The following is a 24,880-nucleotide window of genomic DNA, read 5'->3' on the forward strand; positions in this document are numbered from 1 at the left end:
CACGAATAAACAAGGATACATCTTGAAACCCTGTTGCATGGGAAATCATCTCCTGTGTTGTATGTTTTTCCCCTTAAGATTTAAAGTCATTATTTGAGCTCCATGACGTCTTGGAGGAGACTTCATCTTATTAAAGTTAGGACACCTCCTTCCTGCCAGCTCACCTTCAGTGGGCTCTGATTGAACAACCTTCACATCATCTTACTCTCATTCATGCAGAGATGGTCTTAAATAGAGATGCAAAATAGGCCCCATATGGGGAAATTCTTATTTATTTATTGGTATTAGTGACATTATAGTCGGATAATTATCAGGGATAACACAAAGCCAAATAGCTTTCATGGATTTAACAAGCACAGCATCTACAGACTCTGACGGCCGGGACACATATCCTACCTGAGCTGCATGTGACAGTTAAGGCTTGCATGTATGCGTTTGCCTTTGAGAATAATAGATAAAGACGAAGACGTGATTTTCCTTTACCTTGTTGCGAGAGAAAGAAAAAGAGAGCGCACTTGGAAAATGATGCCCTTCACCTGTTGTGTTTATTTTTTTCATATCTGTGACATATTCTGTAGATACAGACATTGAAACGCTGGTATGACATTGATATGAGGACTATTTTTGCATAAAGGGGCACGTGATGCAGAAAAAAAAGACAAGACTCAGAATCTATAGATGACGGTCCACTTCAGCCTCACGTGAGACCTGCTGCTCACGTGGGCTGTGTGGTTGCTTTAAACCGTTTACATGGGCACCAAAATGAAAAGCAAGATGTTCCACCAAACACATGTGTCACTTACGCATGACATGTGGCCTGGCAGTGATATGTAGCGGTATGCACCTTTACAGTTGGTTAGTGATCCACCAAGAAGAAGGAGACTGAGAAGGCAGTACATGTTGTTCAAGGGTCCTGATTTAACTCTTATTAAATCATATTAGAGCTAGAGGAATATTAAATCATCCACCTTTGTTCACTACATCTTAGCCTTTCTTACCTTGAGGTGTGCACGCACAACAGGTTTAAATACAAGAATGTAAAATTATTGGTTATCTTAACAGTACCGGGTATGAGAAGCAGGTGATTGTCAGTTTTGGCTGAAAAAAACTTCATATTGTGCATTCCCTTGTTTCAGTGTGGTTTGGCACTAAAACAGCACATCTCTGTGTTTACACTGCCTTGTCATGTCAGTTGAATTCCTTTGTCGCAGGAGTTGGGCTTTTCTAATTTCGCCTCTTTGCCATTCTCTCAACAGAACATGTGGATTGAAAGGACCACATACGCGACAGCCTACAAACTTCCTGGCATCCTGCGCTGGTTTGAAGTCAAGTCAGTCTCCACAGTGAGTATGAGGGGCCTGTGCACTCGGCAGGCCTCCTAATCAGATAAGGATCTGCAGCCTTGCTCAGAGGCAATCGATATGATTTGTCCACTTTAGCTGTATAGACAGCCGCGTGGACGCAGGCGTGCCAGTCCCCAGACTAACGGCAGGGCACGTTCTCTCTCTGCCAGAGGGCCCACATTGATTCACCAAGCACTCCTTAAAGCCCGTTTCCACTGAAAATAGCTACACAGCACAAATACAACTAGGAGGAGAGTTCAGAACTCACTCACTGTTGATTTTCCTGTAATAGAATTACCTGGATTGCTGTATTGAATCCCGGTTGATGAGAGGCTGGTCCGACTGCACCAAACTGACTGTAGTGTTTACTGTAGCGCTCGGAAAGAGCACATCTCCCCTCCGTCCCTCTGAAACCACATTAAAATTTCAGTGTTGGAGCTCTGTTGTTTTGACTAATTAAAAAGCGGGTCCGGTGTCCCCATTCCAGGCTCAGATGTGTTTTTTTGTTGGAGGAGGTTGTGTGGAGCAATGAATAAAGTAATATAAGTTGGAGCACAGGAGCAGGTTACAGTATCACTTAAATCTAAAACACCTGTCTCATCCTTTTAACATGTCATTAGTTTGTCCCAAAACAAATGCACTACTTAGCGTAATTAGCCTGGGTAAGTATCCCGCAATCAATTACTCCTTATTTGTCGCTTTGATTAGTCACTTTCATGTCTGTGCTGCTGGTGAAAGCTTTAGAAAGAGGCACCTTCTCTCCCTCTCCTCAGATGTTGAGGTTTACTCAGGGTGTTAAGCTTCGAAGCTTCATTCATAATGTTGACTTTCAATTTCTAAATCAACATTGGAATGATGCAGAACAACTGTCGAAGAAATCTCCAGTTTGGTTTGGTTGTATCATTAAGGAAAATATAACACCAGACATTCAATACTTCACTCGAAAGCCTGCATAGAAGCTTAAATCTTAAAAATTACATCCAGAACAGCTTTGGTGTGTATTTCAGCCTACTGACTTTGCATTAATAGCCATTGTAATATCATCACATGATCACTATAAAGGTCCTTCTGGTGACTACATCCGTAGCACAATCATTTCACTACAAAGGTTTGATCTCGCACTAAACTCCCTGAGTCCATGAAGTGAAGTGTTACTCTCCATTGCCACACTAATTCAAAGCGGAGGCCTCTTCCTTCAGGCTGGGTTGGAACATACTGTCAGGAGCAGCTTGCCCTCCAGATGAGCCGGGAAGAGGCCAGGTCCCTGAGGTCAAACTCTCTATTTAAAGCTTAATGACTGGGCTGAGATTCACCCAGCTAAAGCCGTCCATCTGACAATGCTTTTTACCAAGCTGGCCTGAGACATACCGGCACAGATTGCAGATTTGTCTCCCTGGCACAACATCTTTATTTTTTTGGCCCCGGGTCTAAATCTGACATTTACCCACCAATCCACTCATGTTTCTTCTAAATTCGTACGAGCAAGCTGGGAGATGGAGGAGGAATTGTTTTGTTTTTTTTCATCCAAAGTAATGAGATTGCCCACACGTGGAGCTGCACGGGCTGAGTTAGAATTTGCTCTCACATGGAAGTGAAATTAATGACAGCATTTCCAAGTTTTTTATTCACCTTTTCTCAGGATTGCCAATCATGTTTTGTTGACATGGGAATTGAAATTCCTGTACACCAACGCACTATCCATCTTCATCTGACAGTTGCAGGTTCATGTATGGGCGCGGTGGAAAATGATTCATTGCTTCTCTATCCTACATGATTTATGTGTGAAGTTGAGGGTTTTCTAAGCCCGTCCTCTAATAACGTATCCCTCGTCACTGAGCACAAAATGTTTCCGCTTGATTGTTGGAATTACAGAGACGGTCGTGATGTATGTGTGTAGAGTAAATACTGAAACAGGCGAGGAAGCGCTGAGAATATCTGATGACACCCTCACTTCCTGTGCTGCACAGGAGGAGATCAGTCCACTGGAGAATGCCATGGAAACGATGCAGCTGACCAATGAGAAGATCAGCAGCATGGTGCAGAGGCATCTCAACGATCCCAACCTGCCCATCAACCCCCTCTCCATGCTGCTGAATGGGATTGTGGACCCAGCTGTCATGGGAGGATTTACCAACTATGAGAAGGTAGGCAACATGAAAAAAAGCTCTGGATTTATTCACTTCTTTTTAGCTTCACTTTACTTTAACAGAAGCCTTCAAGGATAAGTTCTCTAAATATGAAAATGCAGTCATTATGTCCTCACCCCCATGCAAATGGAAGGTCGGGTGAAGTTTCGCAGCCTTCACAGGAAAACAGGGTTGAAGCATTCTCCTAAACAACTGAAGTAGATGCAGACCTGTTTTAAATTTCCAGAAGCTCTGAGATCCCAAACTAGAACTAAGATTTTAAATAAAACCTCCCCATCACCATCCAGTCTACGCAGATTCACCAGCTTCATCATCTCATCAGCCTTCCAGTCTCAGAGGTAGTCATCAGCCACCGTCACCAGTGTCTGGACTCCATGGGGTTTTTTTCTACTTGCTGCCTCTCAGGGCAGACGCCCTCCAATTACAAAATCTCCCTCCAGAGTCAAAGCACCAAAGACTTTCTGACAAGACTCAATTATCACATCATCTGCTGTAATAAACATTTTCTTTACTTCATTCGCTTGTCTTCCAAATTGAAATAACTGTCGAAGCCTCAAAGAGGTCACATTTTCCAATAGCTCAACAAAAAGATTAGAGAAAAAGAAACACAAAAAATACAGAGTTAGTATCAAAGCTTTCTTCTTTTCTCTTCCATTAATGATCTCATGACCCCTCAGATTTATTTGATCGGCCTTTAGAGGGCCCCCATGTAGCCCTAGTAATGTGAAGTCCATAGTTCTACTCCTAAGAAATAGCTGTCTTTTTTCTTTTCTTCTAGATAACAGTGCACAATCTAGAGTGCCCTTTTATTGTAACCAGCCGAAGGCACACCTGAGTCATCATCATGCTGTTTGATAAATATATTGATATGCCACACCTGTCAGGTAGATGGATTATCTTGGCAAAGGAAATGAACCTTTTGCGTGCACAGAAAAAGATCTTTTACTTTACCTCACTTTTCTTCTCACTCGTGAATAATGAGAGTGAAAGCGGAAGCAGCCATGCAGCTGATAATAGTTCTTTCCTTTGTTGTACGGATACTTTTACTCAAGTAAATGATTTGAATACTTCTTCCACCACTGCTCAAAGGAATAGTTTGACATTTTAGGAAATGCATTTTTTTTTTTGTCCAAGCTAGATGAGAAGATCAGTACTCCCGTTCGTCCACTAAATATGGAGCTAGAGTCAGAAGACGGTCAGCATTAGCATAGCTTAGCCGAAATACTGGAAGCAGGGGGAATCAGCTAGCCTGCTTCTCTCATAAGCAAAAAGCTAATACCTAGCATACAGACATGACAGTGGTATCAGCACTTGTGGGATGTATATTTTCTCATGTTTGATTTCATGGTGTGACATCCCATCAGAATCTCACACGTAATTCAAGTCCTTGTGCTGCCAACTTTAATATTTGTATCACTACATATGTGTCTTCTCTTTCACATATTGTTTGCATCTCACCATCATGGATATCATTCATCTGTTTTTGTTTGATGTGACCTGGCCCTTTTTTTCTTTTGTGAAAGGTTCAACTCAATCTTCCTAGTGGCCGCTATTTCATCTCATTTCTAATTTTCTCAATGGTTTGTGATCTGCACACTCTATTCACCGTAACACTACAGCAACTCGTGTGGAAAGGGAAACTCCTTTTATCTTGTGTGTTGGTGATGAAAAAAAAAGATAGGGTTGGTTTCCCAGCATGTATCATGACCTGGAATAGATTCATATTGGTCTTGTGAAACGATGCAGTGTGAGTCAGAGGAGGAGCGATGTGAATTCTTCGCCCTCAGGTCGCTCCTTCATCTCGGTGCAAAAGTGCAGGTGGTGGATGTCTTGACTACATTTTCTCATCCTTACAGCCCCTCCCAATGCTTTTCCCTTTGACTAGTCATTTTTTTTTCCTCCCAGTTTCTCATTTTTATACATCACAAACTTCTCCACATTTCAGATCGTTCCTTCTGTCTTCCCCCGGATTTACACCGTCTCTTCAACCCAGCGTACTTACCCAGTATCTCTTCTCCTTCTTTTCTAGGCCTTCTTCAATGATAAGTACATGCAGGAACACCCAGAGGACCTTGAGAAGATAGAGAAACTGAAGGATCTGATTGCCTGGCAGGTGAGACTGAAGTTCAGAATGCATATGGATAAGATTGTGCTGAAGTATCATACTGTATAGGGTTTGGCGATGTGGTGTGCGAATGTAGAAATCTTTTCCACTGGTAGAGATTTGACAACATCACATACAAGGTTTCCACTATGTGAGGAGTGTATTCCCTAGTGTATCTGCGATATATTTGGAGCGGGCTATGCGCAAATCAGGGCTGGTTTCTGAAGTGATCTTGCAATTCTCCTGTGATTCTCTCGTGAATACGGCTGCCTAGCAAGGTAACGTGAAGTGCAATCAGGACGGGGTTTATACCTGTTGACCTTAAAACACGTAATATTTGAAATTATTGTTCTTATTTGGACCCTTAAGCTTCCATTTCGAAAGTTTTCAGTCTTTTGTTTTAAAGATGGGGTTGGTAAGACTGTAAAAAAAACAGCAAGAACAAGCAAAAGAAAGAAATTTTGAAAGAATTCAACTAAAAAAGCCCACCTTCTTCATTCAGGCCTATTGATTGCTGTCAGGATGTTAAGAAATTTTCGACAAATATTACAAAAAATGCTTCTCGAACAACCCTAGCTTTAACTGAAGTGTTGTCTCATGTCAAGCAGTTGTGTTTGCTTTAAGGGAAGTTCCAAGTAAAAGAAGAAAACAATCAAAGAGTGTTGAAGTACTGTATGGTATGGTTATTTTCATAACAATTTATAGAAATATACATATATTCATCTTTTTTATTGGCCATATGTGAGCGGATGGTAACATAATGTGAAAAATGAGACCACCCCTGTCTCTCTTGGTTGCCTATACAAGCCTGTGGATGATTTCTTTACGTTTTATAACGCTGCTAGACTGTGAATTACTTTTTGAAGGACTTACCACGACAGTGGTAATGTGGATGTGACTTAATGCACCTTCTCGAATGCTCCGTCCGTAAAATTAATGTAATTTTATGCACCTGTAAAGCAGTTTGAGTTGCCTTGTGTCTGAATTGTTCTATACAAATGCAAACCTTGCCTTGTCAGCAGCATTAGTTCAGAAATGGAGTCCTCCAACTTAAACTAATGGAAGACAGAAGTTCCACAGAGCCCCTTTAAACCATTTCCTTTATTAAATTTGCAGAACAATTACTGTATTATGATATATACTGGTACTGTGACATAAAATTACATAAACCGTGATAGAAGATTATTACTGTTACCACTCTAACTCTTACCCCCTAACACTGTTGTTTTGTCTCTGACCTGCTTATCACAAATGACATGCTTGTTTACTTTAGATGACATTTCATCATATTTACATATATATACTGTATGTTTCCCATTAAAGCATAGCCTACAGGCAGCCAGAGACACTTAGTATCATTAGATAGTATCTAGGAGCATGAGACAAATGTACAAAATGTGCATTCATGCTACTTGGCCTTCCAGTATAATTAAGCTTCCTTAATTTGCATGAATTAGCTGGGCTATTCACCTTGCCTTTGAGTGTTTGCAACGTAGCGGCTTCTTATGTTTCCTACTATGGTTTGGGAAACATGCGCCACTTGAAAATGACCCTGTAGACACTGGGCAGTGTTGACATCTCAACGTCCTTCAAGACACAGTGGCGAGTTCAAATGCACAAGGATGCTTGTTCTGTTCTGTATACTCAAGCATTCATATCTGAAATGTTGTCACCTTTCTAAACTGCTGCTGCTGCGACAACAACAAAAAAAAGTCACTAAAAGGTTACAGCTATAAACATAAAATCATTTGAAGAACCTTTGAGTGCACTGCTAAGAGTGTCCAATGACAGTAAGTAAAGTGAGCAGGGAGAGAAGTGTGTTAAAGAGTTCAGTGGAGATAATAGCGAGGAAGAGTGCTGAAGCAAACATTCTGAAGTTGGGGAGGACGCTCCGCTGCGTGAAGAGACAGCGAGAGATCAGCATTGGCGGTTTTGCGAGCTTTGCACCCTCACTGAGCCTGAAGGAAGTGCACACGCTGCAGACGAGAAATGCACACACACATCGTCGGAATACATCACAACACGTGCAGATCTTTAGCTCATTTGTGGCTCATCTTTGATCTATAAACTCCTGGCTATCTTTGTTTTCCAGGGGAATAACAAACTTCCTCCTTTTTCACAGATTCAGAAAGCTGCACTGTAGGTTTGCTTCTTTTTATAACTCTGCAACTCTGAACTGAGGGTCACTTTAATACTTGGAAATGTCATGGTTTCCTGCCTTATGGTTCACCCAGGAATTGAGCACAGATACAAGAAGTTTCTCCGGCTGCTTCCTATCGCTAGTTGCAAGGAAAAAGGGGAAGTTAATTGAACTTGCAGCGGTTGTTCCTCTCGCCGTTGTTGTAAAATAGGTCAACTTTGTGCTCTGCTTCTCCGGTAGAACTCCTCCGAATCTGAAAAGTTTGGCTCTTTTGTGTTTGTGAAACCTTTTTGTCTTTATAAGGGGCGATGCTTTACACAGGAATATGCCCCCATGTTCTCATTTTCTCTTCAAGCTTGATGTCATGCTGCCTACAGTTATCTTGCCTTAGAAGTAACACTGTTTTGTAATTACTATTTTCCATTATTAGTCGTTACTCTAATTTTTCCACATTGAGTTTGTGTGAACGTTAGGAAATGTAGGATATCTGACTGATGTGAGGGTAACCTAAAAATAAACGTGTCACTACTTCATTACTCCTGGAAAGACGTGAATATCACAAATGCAAAGTGTGACAAGGTTGGGAGTACGCAAGCTAGATTTTTACCTTTAACACCTATCAGTTATTTTTAAATCCACCTCAGAGCAAAGGCACAGAACAATAATATTTGTAAGACTACCTTTGTTTCAAAGCTTTGTGTTGCTTCAGCCCGGACTAAAAGAGTGTTAGAAATCACACTGCAATTTTGAAATGATCCTCCACCCACAATCCACAGCACTAATTAGCAGGAGCTCTGTTGAACACCCTAGTCATACCAGTGCGAGATAAGCGAGTTGCAATATCTTGGCAGCTGTGTCGGGTTTAAAATGACCTTCACATCATGCTAACGAAGTCTTTTGAAATCATGGCGAGCACGAAAAAGACACGATTGAAGTCGATCATCACAGTGACATGTCAGAGAGAAACATGTTCGCAGAGCCCACGCCAAACACACACAGGGAACTTTTCGAGAGATGGACGAGGACGGAGCTGCTGATTTGAAATGGCATCGTCTGTCTCTCCGTGCAAGAGCCGGCACGCTTGTTTATCTCGCGTCTTGAATCCGTCTAAATGAGACAAATGAAGGCGAGCCCGCTCCAGTGAGCAAACTAAACGGTTCGAGATGAGCCAGTGTGCACTGTTATTCTGAAATACCCATTGTCCTCGTCTGGTAATTAGAGAGGAAATGAGCAACTGGAAATCAGGAAATTAGGTATTGTAAAAACGCTCCCTGGCAAATACAAAGTAGGTATTTTCTGTGATGTTTCTGGTTATAATTAGCAAACGCTCCAGACAAATGCCTAAATTAGTACCCAAAACTTCTCACTGCAGTATGAGACTCTATTAAAAGGGGTTGCTGGGTGATTAATTCATTAAATCATAGACCTAAGGGGGCAATTTTCACCAGTGCATCAACAGCATATTCACATGCATGTAAACAGAGAGTTTCAATGACAGTCCAACTTCCTTTATGATGTCTTTTGAAGTTCTTTCCTTGTGCTTTCATCTCATATCTCGTACAGTCTGTCGGCTTATTAGTCTGCCTGACTCACCACTGGCTGCGTACCTCTCTGAGACCTATGTGACCTTCATGAAAGGTCTTAATATGTCATCATAGTCTTAATAGAAAGCATTTTAAAGGCAGCGTGGTTTCCCCAGCACCGTAGGGTGTGGCTCAGAAGTCTGCTCACTGTGCATTAAAGAGTGAGTGACAGGGTTCAGTTAGGAAAAGCAGGGCTCTGAGAGACACTGCTGATATTAAACCGCAGTGCCTTTACTTTCATACTAACACCCGCATTCGCCTGCTTAGAAATTGGATCGGGGCTTCATTTGCAATCACTGCATGCCCACAAAGTGCAGCTTGAAAGGTGAATGTTTACTTTTAGAGATGATCGTGTGGAAATACGATGGGGAGAATGTGTGTGCATCAACCCTGCAACCCTTGCTTTGCTCTAAACCATGTTTATCTAGTTTGCTGAAAGCATAAGTTCACCCAAAATTTATCCACTCACCCTCATGCCGATGGAAAGTTTGGGCGAAGTGTCGTAGTCCACAAAACATTGCCGGAGCTTTACAGCAAAACAGCGATGCAGCATTCTGCTAAACAGCTGAAGTAGATGGGGACTGAAGGAACAAAGTGGCTCCACACAGCTCATTCAGCGTAATCCAAGTCTCCGGAAGCACTCCAAATTAAAGTGGAGATATGTTAATTACATCGTCAAAGATTTCGGGTTTATAAAAGGGAGTAAATAACTTATTTTCAAATCAATTTGGGATCCCTGGGCTTCTGGAGACTTGGATTTTGCAGGATGAGCTGTAGGGGGCCGTCTTACATTTCTTTTTCCTGTTGTTTTTACGTTTTAAAACTAGCCTCCATCTACTTCAGTTGTTTAGGAGAATGCTGCGAAGCTTCAAAAATGATTTGTGGAAACACCCGACTTTTTATCAGCATGGGGTTGAGTAGATAATGACTGAATTTTCATTTTTGGATTAATTTATCTTTTAAATCTGCAGTAAATGATTTACTACCACTGGGAGGCTGGAAACCCCAAAACAAACTCACAGAAACACAGCCCTGAGTCACTCACAGCGTATCAAGTGTTTGGCCGTGACACCACTTGTCCTTCTTGGAATTTTTTATTTACTGTTTCTGGCCATTTCTTCGATATTTGTTTTCCTTCCAGCTTTCCCTCGTTAGGTTCACGGCTAGAATTTCAGCATTTCACAAGGAAATTTCAATCTGGAACTCCGATTTTGCTCTACAGAGCCCCTTAAGTCCCGAAAGACGATTTTTTTTTTTATTTTGCGCGCCCATGGCAATCATCTTGTGGGAATAAGTTATTATCTTGTGCGTACATTCTTGTGTGCACAAGTTGATAACTTGTTCGCAAAAGTTATTCTATTAACTTATAAAGATAATAACTTTCTTCACAAGTTAATTTGCACAAGATAATTATCTCTTGTGTACAACATGATAACTTGTGCACACCAGATACGGATTTTACCTCACGGGACATGAGGGTCTCCTTACTTTTCTGCCAAGAAAAGAACAAAACGTATCCATCTCTACATGCCATTGCACAATCTATACAGTCTGTGCTATTTTTCGCAGTATGCAGTGTGAGTCTTTGTAAGCCAACCTCTTTAGTGTGAGATCTATGCTGGGGTTTTATAAATGCAGCCCCACGTCTCCAGTGTCTAATTATGTGATATTAACATCAGCCTCACATGAAGTGATATCTCTAAATGATATCCTAAATCATAAACCTGCTGTCTCTTGACGGCTGGAGAGGAATAAAAACTTTATTTAAAAGTTGGTACATGTAATTAAACTATACGAGCATGCTTGTGTGTGTGTGTGTGTGTGTGTGTGTTAGCAACCTTGAGCCTAAGTGTCTACCACAATGAGCTTATCTCTGTGCAGCCACCAAGCAGAGTTCTGTTGCCATGCCGCCACTCAGTCGCACTCAATCATCGTAAGGTCTATAAAAAGATGTGGGTATCCTGGGAGACGTGAATCTTGCCTCAGCTTTCGCTCGCACTTTTGTTTTTTCTCTCCGTCTTCTTCGTCTCACAACAATTTGTCCCTCTGACTCCTCTTTCTTCCTTACCTCCTCTTACTCCTAACCTCTCTCCCCGCTGCCTCTTCACCTCTTCTCTCTCCTCTCCTCTCTCCTCCAAGAGGTCCCAGCGGTGATGATGAAGGTGCTCAATATCAGGGGAAATCCTCGCAGGGTATCTGTAGCCCTCTCTCATTTATCTTTCTGTGCCACAGCTCTGGTTTTGTGGAGCACAGCACAGTAACTAACACCCAGTGAGTGAAATATCCTCGATTTTAGAAACTCTGATACGTGCTCAGGATCTCTTTTCAAGCTGATCTGCTCACTGTGTGCTTCTCCTTTCACAGCATGTTGTTTAATGTATTACACACGCCTGAGAGCCTAAGGGTTGCTGTTTAGTTTAATCATTCACCTTATAGATGTGTGTTTCTACATTAGTATTTTCTCTCGCTCTCCGTTAACAAGCCCACCACATATGGAAACTTGACTAAATAAAACATGCACCGTTCGAGATGATTACAAAAGGTTGCATCAGGAAAAACTGAATTGGTGTTGTGTGCCAGCTGAGTGAAGCCGGTTCTTGCGGCAGCAGCCTGCTGTGGAGAGGGGCAGCTTGCCCTCAGAGAAAAAGGAAGAAAGGCGAGTAGTCTCAAGGGAACCAGAGGTTAGCACACACACACACCGCCTTCTCTTTACTGGCCCACCTATGCCAGATACTTCACAAACGTCTTTGTACTCTGAGCAGATTCTTTGTTCCATTTGCTGCGGGCTAAAAGCTACTGTACTTAAGATGAAGCACGAGGTGCACTCTGCAGGTTAGTGTTTCCTTGTTTTTCAGCTCCGCAAATGCACCACTCTGACTGGGACCGATTACTATAAATGTTTGTATTAAATCCCCCTCTAATGCGGTTTATTTTCTATGTTGTTTTTTTTCACTTATTCATAAGCACAAAAGCATAACCTTCTTTCCTTTCACCTTTAACAGTACTTCTCACATATAGCAGTGAGGCAGTCAGGGAATCTTTTTTTACAGTTGCCATGGGAAAGAAATGCTCTGCTATTACCACAGCTGACTGTAATATCTTTGCTGGCTTCTAGTGAGTTATAGTGCAACTCCTTTCCACCGCCAAAGACGGTACGTAGCACTGAAACACCAGGTTCTGAAAACTGATAACTTAACCTGTGATTTCAGCCGGGAGAGAAGAAGAAAATCACTCAGACGCCGACTCCCCCACGGAACGACGCTTCCTCCCCTCCTCTCGGCAGATTTAGTCAGCAGAGCTTGCTGACACCGGCTGTGTCACTGGGGTTTCCTAATTACTAGTTTTCAGCAGTTTCAGTCTCTCCCTCTCTCTCCTTCTACCTGAGCTGCCTCTGTTGTGTGTTTAGATTTTGCTGTCCGCCAGCTGCCTACAGCGCGAGAGGCAGCAGTGTGCCGGGAAAAGGGTGCATTGCGTCTTTATTTGCGTCAGAGGTGGAGAGGAAAGCATCCATCACTTACAGTAGATGCCTATACATGTAGTCTGTCTATGCCTTTCTTATTGCCTTGTTTAATAAACCTGTGTTCTGCTGTGTTGATGCCAGTGGTGGGAGGCAGGGGGAGAGGAGTGTCATGGCAACAGACTTCTATTCTGCTTCCACCTGGATAAAGTTGCAGTGATATTCGTGCACACAGACACACTCGGACTGATCTACACTCACTACTTGTGCTGAGTGTGCACAGCCGAGGGGCTAAAGGTCATATGCGTTAAATTGGATGTATGTGGCATGTTCCTCTGGTGAATGAAGTGCCTACGTGCAGCTAACCTCTCATCTCTTAGGGGGTATGTTGGATGAGGGTTTCTCATATTTCTTTCACCCCCCACAGATCCCGCACCTCGCCGAAGGTGTTCGCATCCACGGAGAGAAGGTCACTGAGGCTCTGAGGCCTTTCCACGACCGCTTGGAGGCCTGCTTCAAGCAGCTGCGGGAGAAGGTGGAGAAACAGTATGGGGCAAAGTCTCTGGTAAGAGCTTTTTGCCTGTTAGTGACCTTTCTATTGTATGAAAAGTGCTCCGCAGCTCAGTGTGGCTAATGGAGTCTGCAGCCACTTCTTCTATTTCTTCTGTTGTGCTTGGCTGAAGATTTAAAGGAAATGAATATGTATGGTATTGTTCTAGCTTTCAGGAATCAATTATGTGGGATTCTGGTCCTTTGTTTGGTCAGCCATGCTTATAGGTTTAACGTTTATTACACACATTTTTTTTTTCTTTTATTGTCTTTCACAGATGCAATTACTTTGTATTATTGGAAAATGTTCATTCTTCAGTATTCTGTATTGGTGGTGTAGTTAGACATAATGGACACAGGAAGACGGACCTGGTTTGTTTTTCCTGCTTTAAAGTTACAGGAAACTTTAAAGCAGCAAATTTGATGTGTTTGAAGTGACAGGAGACATCAGTGGTCCAAGTCCAGATGCAAGGATGGTATGGGCGCTATGATTTAGCAAGGAACATTTGGAGGAACTCGGTGTGTTTCCACCGCAGGGACCAGGATCTGATGTTAGTTTCCATACTTTCCAAAAGTATGGAAACTTTGGGGGTGGGCCTTGCAGCATTGAACATTTCTGACTGGTTGAGCACATGTAGCATTTTGTTTCAGCCACCATTTTTAAAAACCTGCTGCTGCAAACCATTTTGTTTTTTCTTCATTGTGCTTTAAAACTTGAACATGGAGTTACAGAAGAAAGAATGTCACAGGTGGACCTACAGTAAAGTCCAGGCCTTGTTGAACATGAGTCGCACGCAAAAAATATAGCTTATAGCAGTAGAGTAAAACAGCCGTTGCTTAATCTCTGAGGGTCTTAAGATGCAGAGAACAACGGACTGAATGAACCTTAAAAAGTTGTAGTGGCTTTGGGTGGAAAAACAGCCTTAGATCCTAAGAACTGAGAAGAGCTGTGTTGCACATTTGGATCTGTTTCCCTGTGTGAGAAAGCACGACCAAACTGTTTTAAAAAAACTGTCTGAATCAGAACAGAATGATTTAAAAACAAGCAACATAATTAAGACAACAATTACCAGTGTTTGACTTCCCTGTTTTAATTACAGTAAGTCCTCCAAATGCACTTGGAACATGTATGGCACACTTGCTTTTACTTTTAGCTGAAGTCAGCTCATGTGCAGCCAGATGCCCCCCTCCCCCCCCCCATCTCTCTCCTCCTCCTTTACAGATTTAATTGTTGCTTGGCCAAGCTTTTCCCTCCATCCTGCCTGAGGTAAAGGGGGCCTCGCTCGATTTAAAGGGAGAAGGTGGTGACCTTTCCAACGAGAGAAAAGCCATCACTTTCCAGGGTGTGATAATAAGGTTATCCTATCAGATGTGTGATGGCCCCTGTCTACGCTCGAAAAGACTCTTTAAATGCAGAAGGGTTCATTGTTAAAGCCGCTGTGAACAGATTTTTCTTCCTGCGGGTTTCTTTTTACAAAAGTACAGAAATGAATGTTATCATCAGGGTTCTTTTTACTTTTCCACTGACTTAATGTTCAACTCTGTTCCTGCATGTGGCTCTCTATACTGTACATTGAATGATTACTGAGGAGAATGCTGAGAATAACCTTCACCCTTACAGTGTCCTCGTCCTTGATACCAGAGTGTGGAATCCCATCCTCAACGTATATCTCCTGTTGTCCTTCATAATATGTAGCGCAATCAACAAACAGCCTAAAGCTAAAAATGCACAGATTCTTCCGAGCAGTCAGTGACTTATAGGCTGAATACTTTGTGTTTCTTTTTCTCTACCATTTCAGCCGACCGCAGACGAGCGGCGGGGGCCTCGTCCTCACTCCATGGTGCGCTCCTTCACCATGCCCTCCTCCCAGAGGCCGCTGTCAGTGGCCTCAGTCACTTCCATCTCCTCTGACAACTCCCCCTCCAGGCCCGGCTCAGATGGGTAACAGCTGATTTACAGTTCTTCAGGGCACAAAAAATACCAAACATCCTCCCTGGCTTTTTGGTCATCCTATTCGAGCACTTAAAACTACTGTCTGACTTTGATGAGTCAGTCTCGGGCTTCGTATTTAACAGAATGCAGATATGCCATTTTCATTTTGAACCTGAGGGGACTTCTGAGGATGCGCTTACACAATTTTTTGAAACATAAACTACCCTTTTTTGAGTTCATGAATCCCTGCCAACTTGATTTTGAAAATATGAATACATTTTCAGAAAATACATGATTCAGTTATTCCTGTTTAGCCAGACTCACAGTGGAGTTGTGTGGTTAGAAAACTCAGCAGCATCTCCTTAAGCGTGAGTCATTACAAACTTCAAGGTTTATTGAAAGCAGTTTATTAAAATTGTGCGTACAGAGAATTGTCAGTCTTACCAAGCCAGTAAAAGATTGATAAAGCTACCTGTGTTCAGACAAAGAAAAAGATGCACACTGTTTGATTGAACCATCATCATATTCTCTTTTATTTCAGTTTTGCCCTGGAGCCACTCCTGCCAAAGAAGCTACACACCAAGTCTCAGGACAAGCTGGACAGGGATGAGCCCGAGAGGGAGCGCAAGGAGAAAAAGAAGGAGAAGAGGAACAGTAAGCACCAGGAGATCTTTGACAAAGAGATGAAGACCACGGAGATCCCTCTGCAGCCCGCTGAAGCTGTCATACTGTCAGAGACGGTACTGAAAAGTGACCTGGACAAGAAACTGGTTCACCTTTTGTTTTTCCTTCCCTTCTCTTCTGCATCCTACACTAAATCTGTACCCTTCCTTTACTTTACTGTTTTTTGCCTTATTTGTTGCTCTCCAGGACCATTTTTAGTCTCTTTTCTTCCCTTGAGATTTTCTGTGGGTGTAAATAGTTCTCAAAGAAGACAGTAGGGATGATGTTAAACGCAAAAAAAAAAGCCAGTATTGGTGTACAGGTTTGGTACAAAAATGTCCGTACATGTGTGAAAATGCCTCCGGTTAATTAGTTAAGTGTGCACACAAGATAACTTGTAGATTATCATAAAAACAAGTTGAAGACCTCTGATGAATTTTGTGTTCTGATGTGTTATGCTCAAGTCATACTAGTGACTTTTAGTCACTTTAGCAGCTCTAAAAACCCCAAATCATACCTATTTTGTTCATTCTGTCCAACACATTCATATTACATGTTGTATTTAGCATTGCACCATCTCTTGCACCTTCCCTTTTTATTGGTACTTCATTTTCCTCTCTCCCTAATCTCCTATCTTCTCCTCTCTACATTTCCACCACTTCCCCTTGTTCTCTTTGCACTCTAAATGTCTTTATCTCCCCCGTCTCTCTGCTGTGTTCATGTTCTTCTTCACCACCACTGTGTCCATTACAGCACAGGAGGAATCACATGTTCTGCATGCCCAGTGGGAATGCTCCCTGGCTAACGGCATTAAGATTAGGGCAGGAATGGGATCCAAAAGAGGCCCCTGGGAGCGGTGGAGCCGTCTAGCATGTGATAGGAGCCTTCTGCCTCAGGGGTCAAGGGTAGACCACCTAGGGGGGTATCTGGTAGTTACCAAGCAGCTGTAGGATATAACACTCCTGGCTGAAGTTATCTGGAACAATCAAGAGAAAAAAAAAAACATTTTCTCCTTCAGTAAAAAATGTTTTAGTGTTCTGGAAAAAGAAAAATCACATCTCTGAATGAAGTGTGCTGTTATTTTCAGCGTCTCCCTTGTGGCTCGCTGTTCTGGTTTGGCCAATTACAAAGTTGTTTGTTAATGTAGCCTACAGTGTGAAATAGCCCTGAGGACATATCTTTTCATATTCAAATTCCAGCCATAATAAAGCGGCGAGAACGCAGTCTTGCATGCAAACAATGATTTGTAACCACAAATAAGATATTGCAACCAAACGAGCACATTTATCCAAATGGTTCCTCTTTTAGGAATACAAATAGCAGATTTAATATGCGTGTTGATACACACACAACATTCCCAGTGGAGGTGTGAAACAAACATCTCCTTTTAAATGATCCTTTATTGATCTTTGGCTGTGTGTCATAATGGACTCAACTCATTTGCCACAAAGTAAAATTTGTTCTCAGTTCTGTTTTATTGACTTGTTGTGTAATTTAGTTTTATTTTGAGCGCTCGGTAATGACTCACTCCCTGATAGTTTCTACTTCTTTTCTTCCTTTGTGCATAATCACTCAGATCAGCCCCCTGCGGCCCCAGAGACCAAGGAGCCAAGTTCTCAGCCAGATTGGTGGAGACCGTCGCCTCTCCGTGTCCCCTGGACCCCCGTCTTCTTCCTCCAACTCCTCCTCCTCGCCAGGACCCCCACCCATCACGCCCAGGAGCAAACTATCCTTCAGCTTGCACACTTCCAGTAAGAGCAAACTTACTAAAGAGGTTGTATCATCTTTAGACCGGAGCTTCCACGGTCTCTATAGGCCCTCTCTGCCTCCCTCTGACTTTGTTGTACCTCTTGCATCACTGTTACCACATGCCGTGGTCCACGTGACGACGCTCAGTTTGATGTCAAATATGGAGCTTTGTGTCCGCTTAGATACACTTCTTTAAATGGCCACGCAAATCACGACTGTCAGCACCACACATTTACCTCTAAATTTATCTCTTTGTCACTGAGCTGGCTGCTAACACCAGGATCACACAGAATGGGCTCGATGTGTTAACACGCTCGTCAGCGATGTTCTTTGGCAAAAAAGGGACCGGACTGTTGATGCTACAAAATTCAAATTGCATTGCTTCCTCTGTTAGAGGCTTAAAATGAAACATTTTACCCAATGCGAGATACTAAGATGAAGGTTATAACTTCATCAGAGCATTTTCATGCCAGCATCTTTCAGTCAGAGGATTCTTGTATAACAATCTGCAGTTGGTAGCAGCACTAAAGAAGCACTCCACTGATTTAGTATTGTGTTTCGATAATGTCAAAGGGGGGTAGAGGCCGAGATATCCTGCCTTTTGGTTTGTTCGCATGGGTTAAGCTCCAAAAACCTTAATGTTTTGTCACGATACACAGTACCTTAAAACACTGCAGTTATGCACTAATAATACATTTCTTAGTATAATTTAGTAAAAATATGAGACTTAAAGTATGTTTACAGCTCTTGGGGAGTACTACTACAGATGTGAAAAAAGTAGTATCAAGCCTTTCGTGGCTCCAGAGGAAGCTGCATGTAATCTGATAAATTGCCTCCAGTGATGTCACTCGGTGACAAAGTTGTATTGTGGGTAATGTAGGCACCAGGTTTTGAAAAGCAGTCCCATAACACTGTCGTACTCACGGACAGTTTTAAAATCAATTATGAAAATCCATACAGCAGAATTCTTCTTTTTTTTTTTTCAAAACCTGGCGCCTACATTACCCACAGTGCAACTCGGCTACTGAATGACATCAGTGGAGGCAGTTTACCAGATTATATGCAGTTTCCTCTGGAGCCACAAAAGGCTTTCTGCTACTTTTTTCCACACATACATTAGTGCTCCTCAAGGCCTGTAAACACACTTTAGTAAAAACCCTGGATTTACCCCTTGACTTTAGAAAAAGTGTATTGAATGTTTATATTGTGTTTATGAATGCTTAATAGGGAGGAGTTAGAGTCATTTGTAGTCTCAAAGTCAAGATATCATAATCAGGGTTGAGCAATGAAGTTCATACTTGACTTTGGAAATACTATTTTGACAAAAACTAGTTTAAAATTCACTCACTGCTGTAGCTTTTCAGTCACAGAAGACATCATACATCAGTAGTACAATACAGTACTCCCTTTGCCCACTAAACTCATCTTTTCTATGTAAAATCAATGAAGTGTGCGCAGGGATTTAGCTCCACAAAACTTCATTTTCTCTCATTTTCTCCTTGTTCCTTTAATGAGTCTAAATGATGGGGAATTCACCATAATAGGCCATGTGATCTATTCTGGGTCCCAGTCGTACAGTTTAAGAAATACCCATGTAGTCTGATGATGAATGTGAGCTGATGAGTGCCCTTCTTCAACAGATCTGGAGCTGAACGGGATGGGCTGCTCTGACAAAGGTGAAATCCCTCCTCCGCTGCCTGTGAAAGGCAGCACGGCTGATTATGGCAACCTGCTAGATAATCAAGACTTGACGAGTCCCTCGACGCCTCCGCCGCCCCCGCCACATCAAAGGGTAGGTGTTTTAATTAGGGCTGAGAGGAGCTCCTTAATGATGCATGGCACTTATAATGAAACAAGAGGCCGATACACGCACTTGACAATCGGGTCAACCTCCTCCACTCTCCCCTACTGCTCTACGTCCTGCGATGATGTCCGTGCGTTCATGTCTGCGTGTGTGCATGCATGTTTCACACTCACACTCGTGCTTACACTGCATTTGTGCGTCATTTTGGGGTAATGTGTGTCACAGAAGTGTGTAGGCATCAGTCAGTTCGCAGCAAGGGCTTACACCCTCCTGTCCACCCTGCTGTTATTTATACTCGCCCCCCACCCCTCCTGCAGCCGGCCGGCGCTCAGACGTGATTGATTGGATGATTACTTTACCCCTCACATCCATCAGGAGCCCTCCCGCTGTTAATCAGCGGCTCGTCTCTCCACACTCGCCGACGTCTCCGCTAGCCATCCTCTCGCCACGCCACTCCGTTAACTAATCTTATTTATCCACTGTCACGCCCCGTGGACAGGTAGTAAAACGCAGCCTCTGCACACAGTGTGGCAGCGGGCTGACGGTAGCATCCTGAGAGCAGATGTGAGTGACAGCCGCTCCTCATTTACAGTTCTTGATAGAGGCAGAGGTGAGCTCCTTGATGAGCATTACTGCTTGTGTGTCGGCTCTGTTGTGACCTTGGGTGTCTTAGGAGGGACAGTTCACCCCAGAGTCAAAATTACACAATTTTCCTCTTACCTGGAGAACTATATAACCACCTGGATTATAATGATGATAATATAATGTGACTAGATGGCACTGGGCTTTTGGTGTAAAAAAAAAAAAAAAAAAAAAATTACATGTGAAAAACACAGTAATGCCTCCTTCCAGAAATCATGACCTGGTTACTCAAGAAATCCACAGACCTTGTGAACAGGTTGATGTGGGAACTATTTTCTTTCTACCAAATCACCACTCAGAAGGAAGCATGCATCTACTCATAGGTGAGCTGCCAGCCACCCAAGCTTGGTAATGTTACAGCTAAGCCAAGGAGGATGCCAGTAATGTTTAAATCCTGCGCTATTACAAGCATGAGCCTCTCAAACCCTAACCATAACCTTCTAGGGCTGATACCTCCAAAACTTTCACAGCAAAACAATCTAAAGTATAAATAGCACTCCAGCTAAGAGGAAAGAATGTCTTTTTTTATTATTTTTGGATGAACTTTCCTTTAAAACATTTCTTCTTCTTTTTTTTCTTCCTATCAGGAATGAATAAAGATTTCAATTTGATTTTAAGTATCTCCATATAACACAATCTTCATTCTCCTTTTAAAACAGCACGTGATGATCTTCAGCTACTTTTATGTTGAAGCCCCAATTTGTAGTTTTTCACCACTTGAATATGGAGTAAATTCATAAAAACAATATAATAGATTGACTTGTGAATGAAAAATGAACATTTTGTGCTTCAACTCATATGGACCTGTTCTGCTGTGGTTTATTGATTGTGAAAACAAAAAATCATTTACCAGCATCAGAAAACATTTATATCTTTGATTAAAGCCAGGCTCAGACTGCAGGAGTTTTCGGCTGATTTATCCTCTTTCTCTCCTCCCAAGATCGGAGATGAATTTGATTTGGGACCTTGGTCGGCACTGTTCTTCTGTACTAATACAGATCCAGTCTTATTTCTCCCGAACTGCTCACAGCCCCAATTATAATAATTTCAAGTTTAATTTTGAGTTATTATCTGGATGATTACGTCAGTACTTTCCAAACAATGAAAGAGACGAGTCTACAAGGAGACAGACGCTCACCAAAGCAGTTGACTGCGTTCAAGCAACGATAAACGTTCTTGCCCTTGAAGCTAAAGTTAGCGAGCAAGCTACTGTGGGGGACACAATTCTGAATGATACTTCCGGTGCTCGGCAGAACAAGCGTAAGTAACAAAGTATCACAATAACGGTGGCACTTTCAGAGCTTTAGAAGCGTTCGCTAACACTTTTAAAGTCACCAAAGTAGATGATAAATGAATGATGCACTGTACCAATCGCTCTGAGAGGATCAATGTCTTGTTAGCATGGAAAACGTACAAAGTCGCAGCCATAATTCCTGCAAGGCATCATGGGGGTTAGGAATAAGGTGGATTAAAACTGACATATAACATCTCATCTCCAATTTTCACTAAAGAATAGACGCTAAAAGAATGTATCCTTCTTGCTTTTGTTTGTTTTTTTTCTACAGCAAGTCATTGCACCACGTCCGTCTCCATCTTGTTTACATCTACTCTCCCATAACATCACTGGAGATGGTGCATTGCTTCCTCTGGCACAGTAATCTTTATAGTATCCTGTCAAGTCTTGTAGTGTGTGCATGTTTGAGATTAGAGAGAGGAACATCTGTAAAGATTCTCCTCAGGTGCATGAAGCAACCAGGAGAACTCCTGTAGTCTGATCCTGGATTTAGGTGTCTAATGCTGCAGCAGGATCAGCCTGCTTGATATCAGCCGATCCAATAATAGATGGGGTGGGGTGTCTAGAGGGAGAAATAGCTTCCATACAACAGTCTTTGTGTTATAATGGAAGTTAACAGATTCTTGCTTTAGCAAGTGTCTCTCGCCTCTCCCGTTCAATCCTTTGCACAATCGTAGGGACTGATTAGTACAATGATCTCTTAATCTGACACAGTGACCGTCTTAAAAGACAGAAGTGTTGTGTAAGCTGATCCTGGCATTAGTACCTGTAAGAAAAGATCTGTCAGTCAATGTGTGAGTGATAGCAGCTTTAAATCCAGAGCTTTTGAATTTAGTGCAAAAGCCAAGACGTCCTTATTCGATAAAATGGCAAATTCAAGCTCACTGTTTTGTCTGCCTGCAGCATGTTCCACCTCCTCTGCCCAGCAAGACCCCTCCTCCACCTCCTCCCAAGACCACCAGGAAACAGGCCTCCATCGATTCAGGAATTGTACAGTGAACAAAGACGCTGACAGTCGGACCAAACAACACCCTGACAACACAACAAAAACAACATCAGCAGTAACCGCTCACCCCCCCCCCTTCCAAAAAAAAAAAAACAAGCGGCTGTTTTTACCCACACATTCCTCGCTTCCTGTCCCAGCTTGACAAGATGAATACCTCACTGCAGCCCGCCCCTTCATATCAACTTTTTATTTTTTGCCTTTCTTGTTTTGCCTTCAGTTTGACGATGATGCAGTCTGCAACAGGGAGCATGTTGCACAGATGAGTAGTCACTGAATTTATAGATGCTGTCGACCATGCCCCCTTCAAGACTCTATCGGGATGTTGTGTTCAGACAGATAAGCTTGGACCAGCAGCTTTCCAATACTGACCCCCTCTCAACGTGTATGAGAGCGCATTAAAGAATAATCTCTTTTTATTCATATTCCCACTATGTACAGAGGTTTGTATATATGATTTTATTTTATTTCAGGTTTTTTTTTATGTGATTTGATCATGACTCTTTTTGTATTAACGTATCATTAGTTTAAGTGGCATTTATATGCAACAAAAAAGGGCTGGTAGGTTTTGAATTGACAGGGACTTTACAGAGTTGGTATGTGAGAACCTATCAAGGATTTTATTGGTAAAAAAATTTTGGAGTGCACATACAACTAACTCCCATCGCATTATCATTGTTCAGACCTTGTCCTCGATTGCTGTAACCTTGGATTCCCATAATAATGACTGTTACCAATTCACTACTGACATGACTTCTGAATAAACTTTCAAATGTATGTATTTTTAAAAAAAACAAAAAACGATGTGTGCCTCATTATTTTTTAGTCTTCAGCGAGAGATGCCGAAAATAGACGTGAGTGTTTTGTTACTTGTGAAAATCCAAAACAAACCGGCAATCTGTACGCGTTTCCTCAGTTCTGCCTAGCGCTCTGTAACATAGCTTTCTGCCGGCTTGATTGACAGCCATCACAACAGGCGCTTCATTATCAGCACACAGGAGTTTTACACCGGGATGTGTTACGCCACAGAACGACTTCAATATAGGCTAATGCAGTCTCATTTACATAACGTGTCGGCTCAGCAATGATCATTTCTCTCGTTCAGTGCACAAAGCGTGAATCTGGAATGTGGCCTATATTGTAAGAAAAGTTGAGCGGTGTAGATGAGCCGATAAAAACCACGTGTGCCAGCTCTGTCATTGAATTCTGGTTTTATATGAGATGCTCATACTTAAATTTCTCTGATAAAAACTTTTTCCGCTCTGCTGCAGTGTAATAACACATCAAGTGAACGACAAAATGAGTAACTAAGAATAAGAAAATGAAAGATAAATAGAAAGTCGGGCATTGTATCCATCCCCAACCCTCTTCACAAAAAGTCAGCGATTGATAAACATGGAAACAAATACCAAGGTTGCAGGAAAAATGTACAGAGACAGGCAAGGACAGGTGAGGAAACTCTTGTTTCATTTTGCTCCCTGAAAAAGTATAGATTTGCCTCATGGGACTCCCATCCAAGAAACACAGGCTGACAAGTTTTTTTCTCAGCTTCTTTATGCTTGATGGGTTTAATGTATTTTGACTCAGAATTAATGACTGCAGCTTGAACCCTTAAGTAAGTGTATAATTATCTGCCGTGCAGCAGCTTTAAATTGAATTACACTTTAATTAGTTTAGTAATATTTGCATTACTTTGGGCAGAAAAACTTGGCTAATATAAAGTTCCATGACGGTGATCATTCCGACATAGACGACATTTGAGGCGAACAGTTTTTAGGAAAAATAATGAATCATAAGGCCTTTCTAGACTTTATGTTGAAGTGAGGTGTTTGAGAAACTTTAAACAATAAGTCAGTTGAGTAACACTTAATATTAAGGTACACATATTCACCATTTACTAGTTGCTGCTTCACATGCATGTTAGCAGCATTTTGGCTCTTCATTGGTCATTATAAAGCAACTATATATATTCTATATAATACATAAACTTCATCATCATCATTAGTTTAAATCGGGTTAATATGTGTCTAACTACTAGTGAATTAGTTACGAAAAAGACCTTACTTTAGGATTAGGATTATAGGATTAGGAAATCACTTGCGGTTTTGTGTTTTGTTTAGTGTTATTAAAGGAAAAGTTCACCCAAAAATGAACATTCAGACATCATCTACTCTCCCCCATGCTGATGAAAAGTCCGGTGAAGTTTCCACAAAACATTTCTGGAGCTTCGCAGCAAGACAGCGTTGCCGCATTTTCCTGAACAACTGAAGTAGAAGGGGACTTGTTTTTAAAAATGTAAAAAATAAAACTTGCACTAACATCACCCCTTCTAAAGTGGGTGCACAAGCTCAACTGCGTGTCGAGGGGGTAAATACCATCTTCATTTTGGGATCTCAAGGCTTCCAGAGACTTGGAATACACCAGACAAGCTGTACAGAGCCATTTTAGGAGGTTTTTTTCGGTTGTTTC

At 42.0% G+C, this 24,880-nt stretch overlaps 1 protein-coding gene across 1 annotated transcript in view; it reads left to right on the forward strand.

Moving 5' to 3' along the window:
* Positions 1-23,034, forward strand: part of dock1 (dedicator of cytokinesis 1) — a 204,220-nt gene extending 181,186 nt beyond the window's left edge. The window contains exons 44-52 of the mRNA XM_073489321.1: positions 1,257-1,343; positions 3,311-3,487; positions 5,520-5,603; positions 13,202-13,339; positions 15,123-15,265; positions 15,798-15,996; positions 17,496-17,670; positions 19,309-19,460; positions 22,312-23,034. Coding sequence (XP_073345422.1) covers positions 1,257-1,343; positions 3,311-3,487; positions 5,520-5,603; positions 13,202-13,339; positions 15,123-15,265; positions 15,798-15,996; positions 17,496-17,670; positions 19,309-19,460; positions 22,312-22,407 — 1,251 coding nt within the window. The 3' untranslated portion in view covers positions 22,408-23,034. The remainder of the gene's footprint in view (positions 1-1,256; positions 1,344-3,310; positions 3,488-5,519; positions 5,604-13,201; positions 13,340-15,122; positions 15,266-15,797; positions 15,997-17,495; positions 17,671-19,308; positions 19,461-22,311) is intronic.
* The last annotated feature ends 1,846 nt before the right edge of the window (positions 23,035-24,880 follow it).

This window comes from Pagrus major, chromosome 20 (assembly GCF_040436345.1).
Source record: "Pagrus major chromosome 20, Pma_NU_1.0".
In the NCBI taxonomy this organism is placed as follows: Eukaryota; Metazoa; Chordata; class Actinopteri; order Spariformes; family Sparidae; genus Pagrus; species Pagrus major.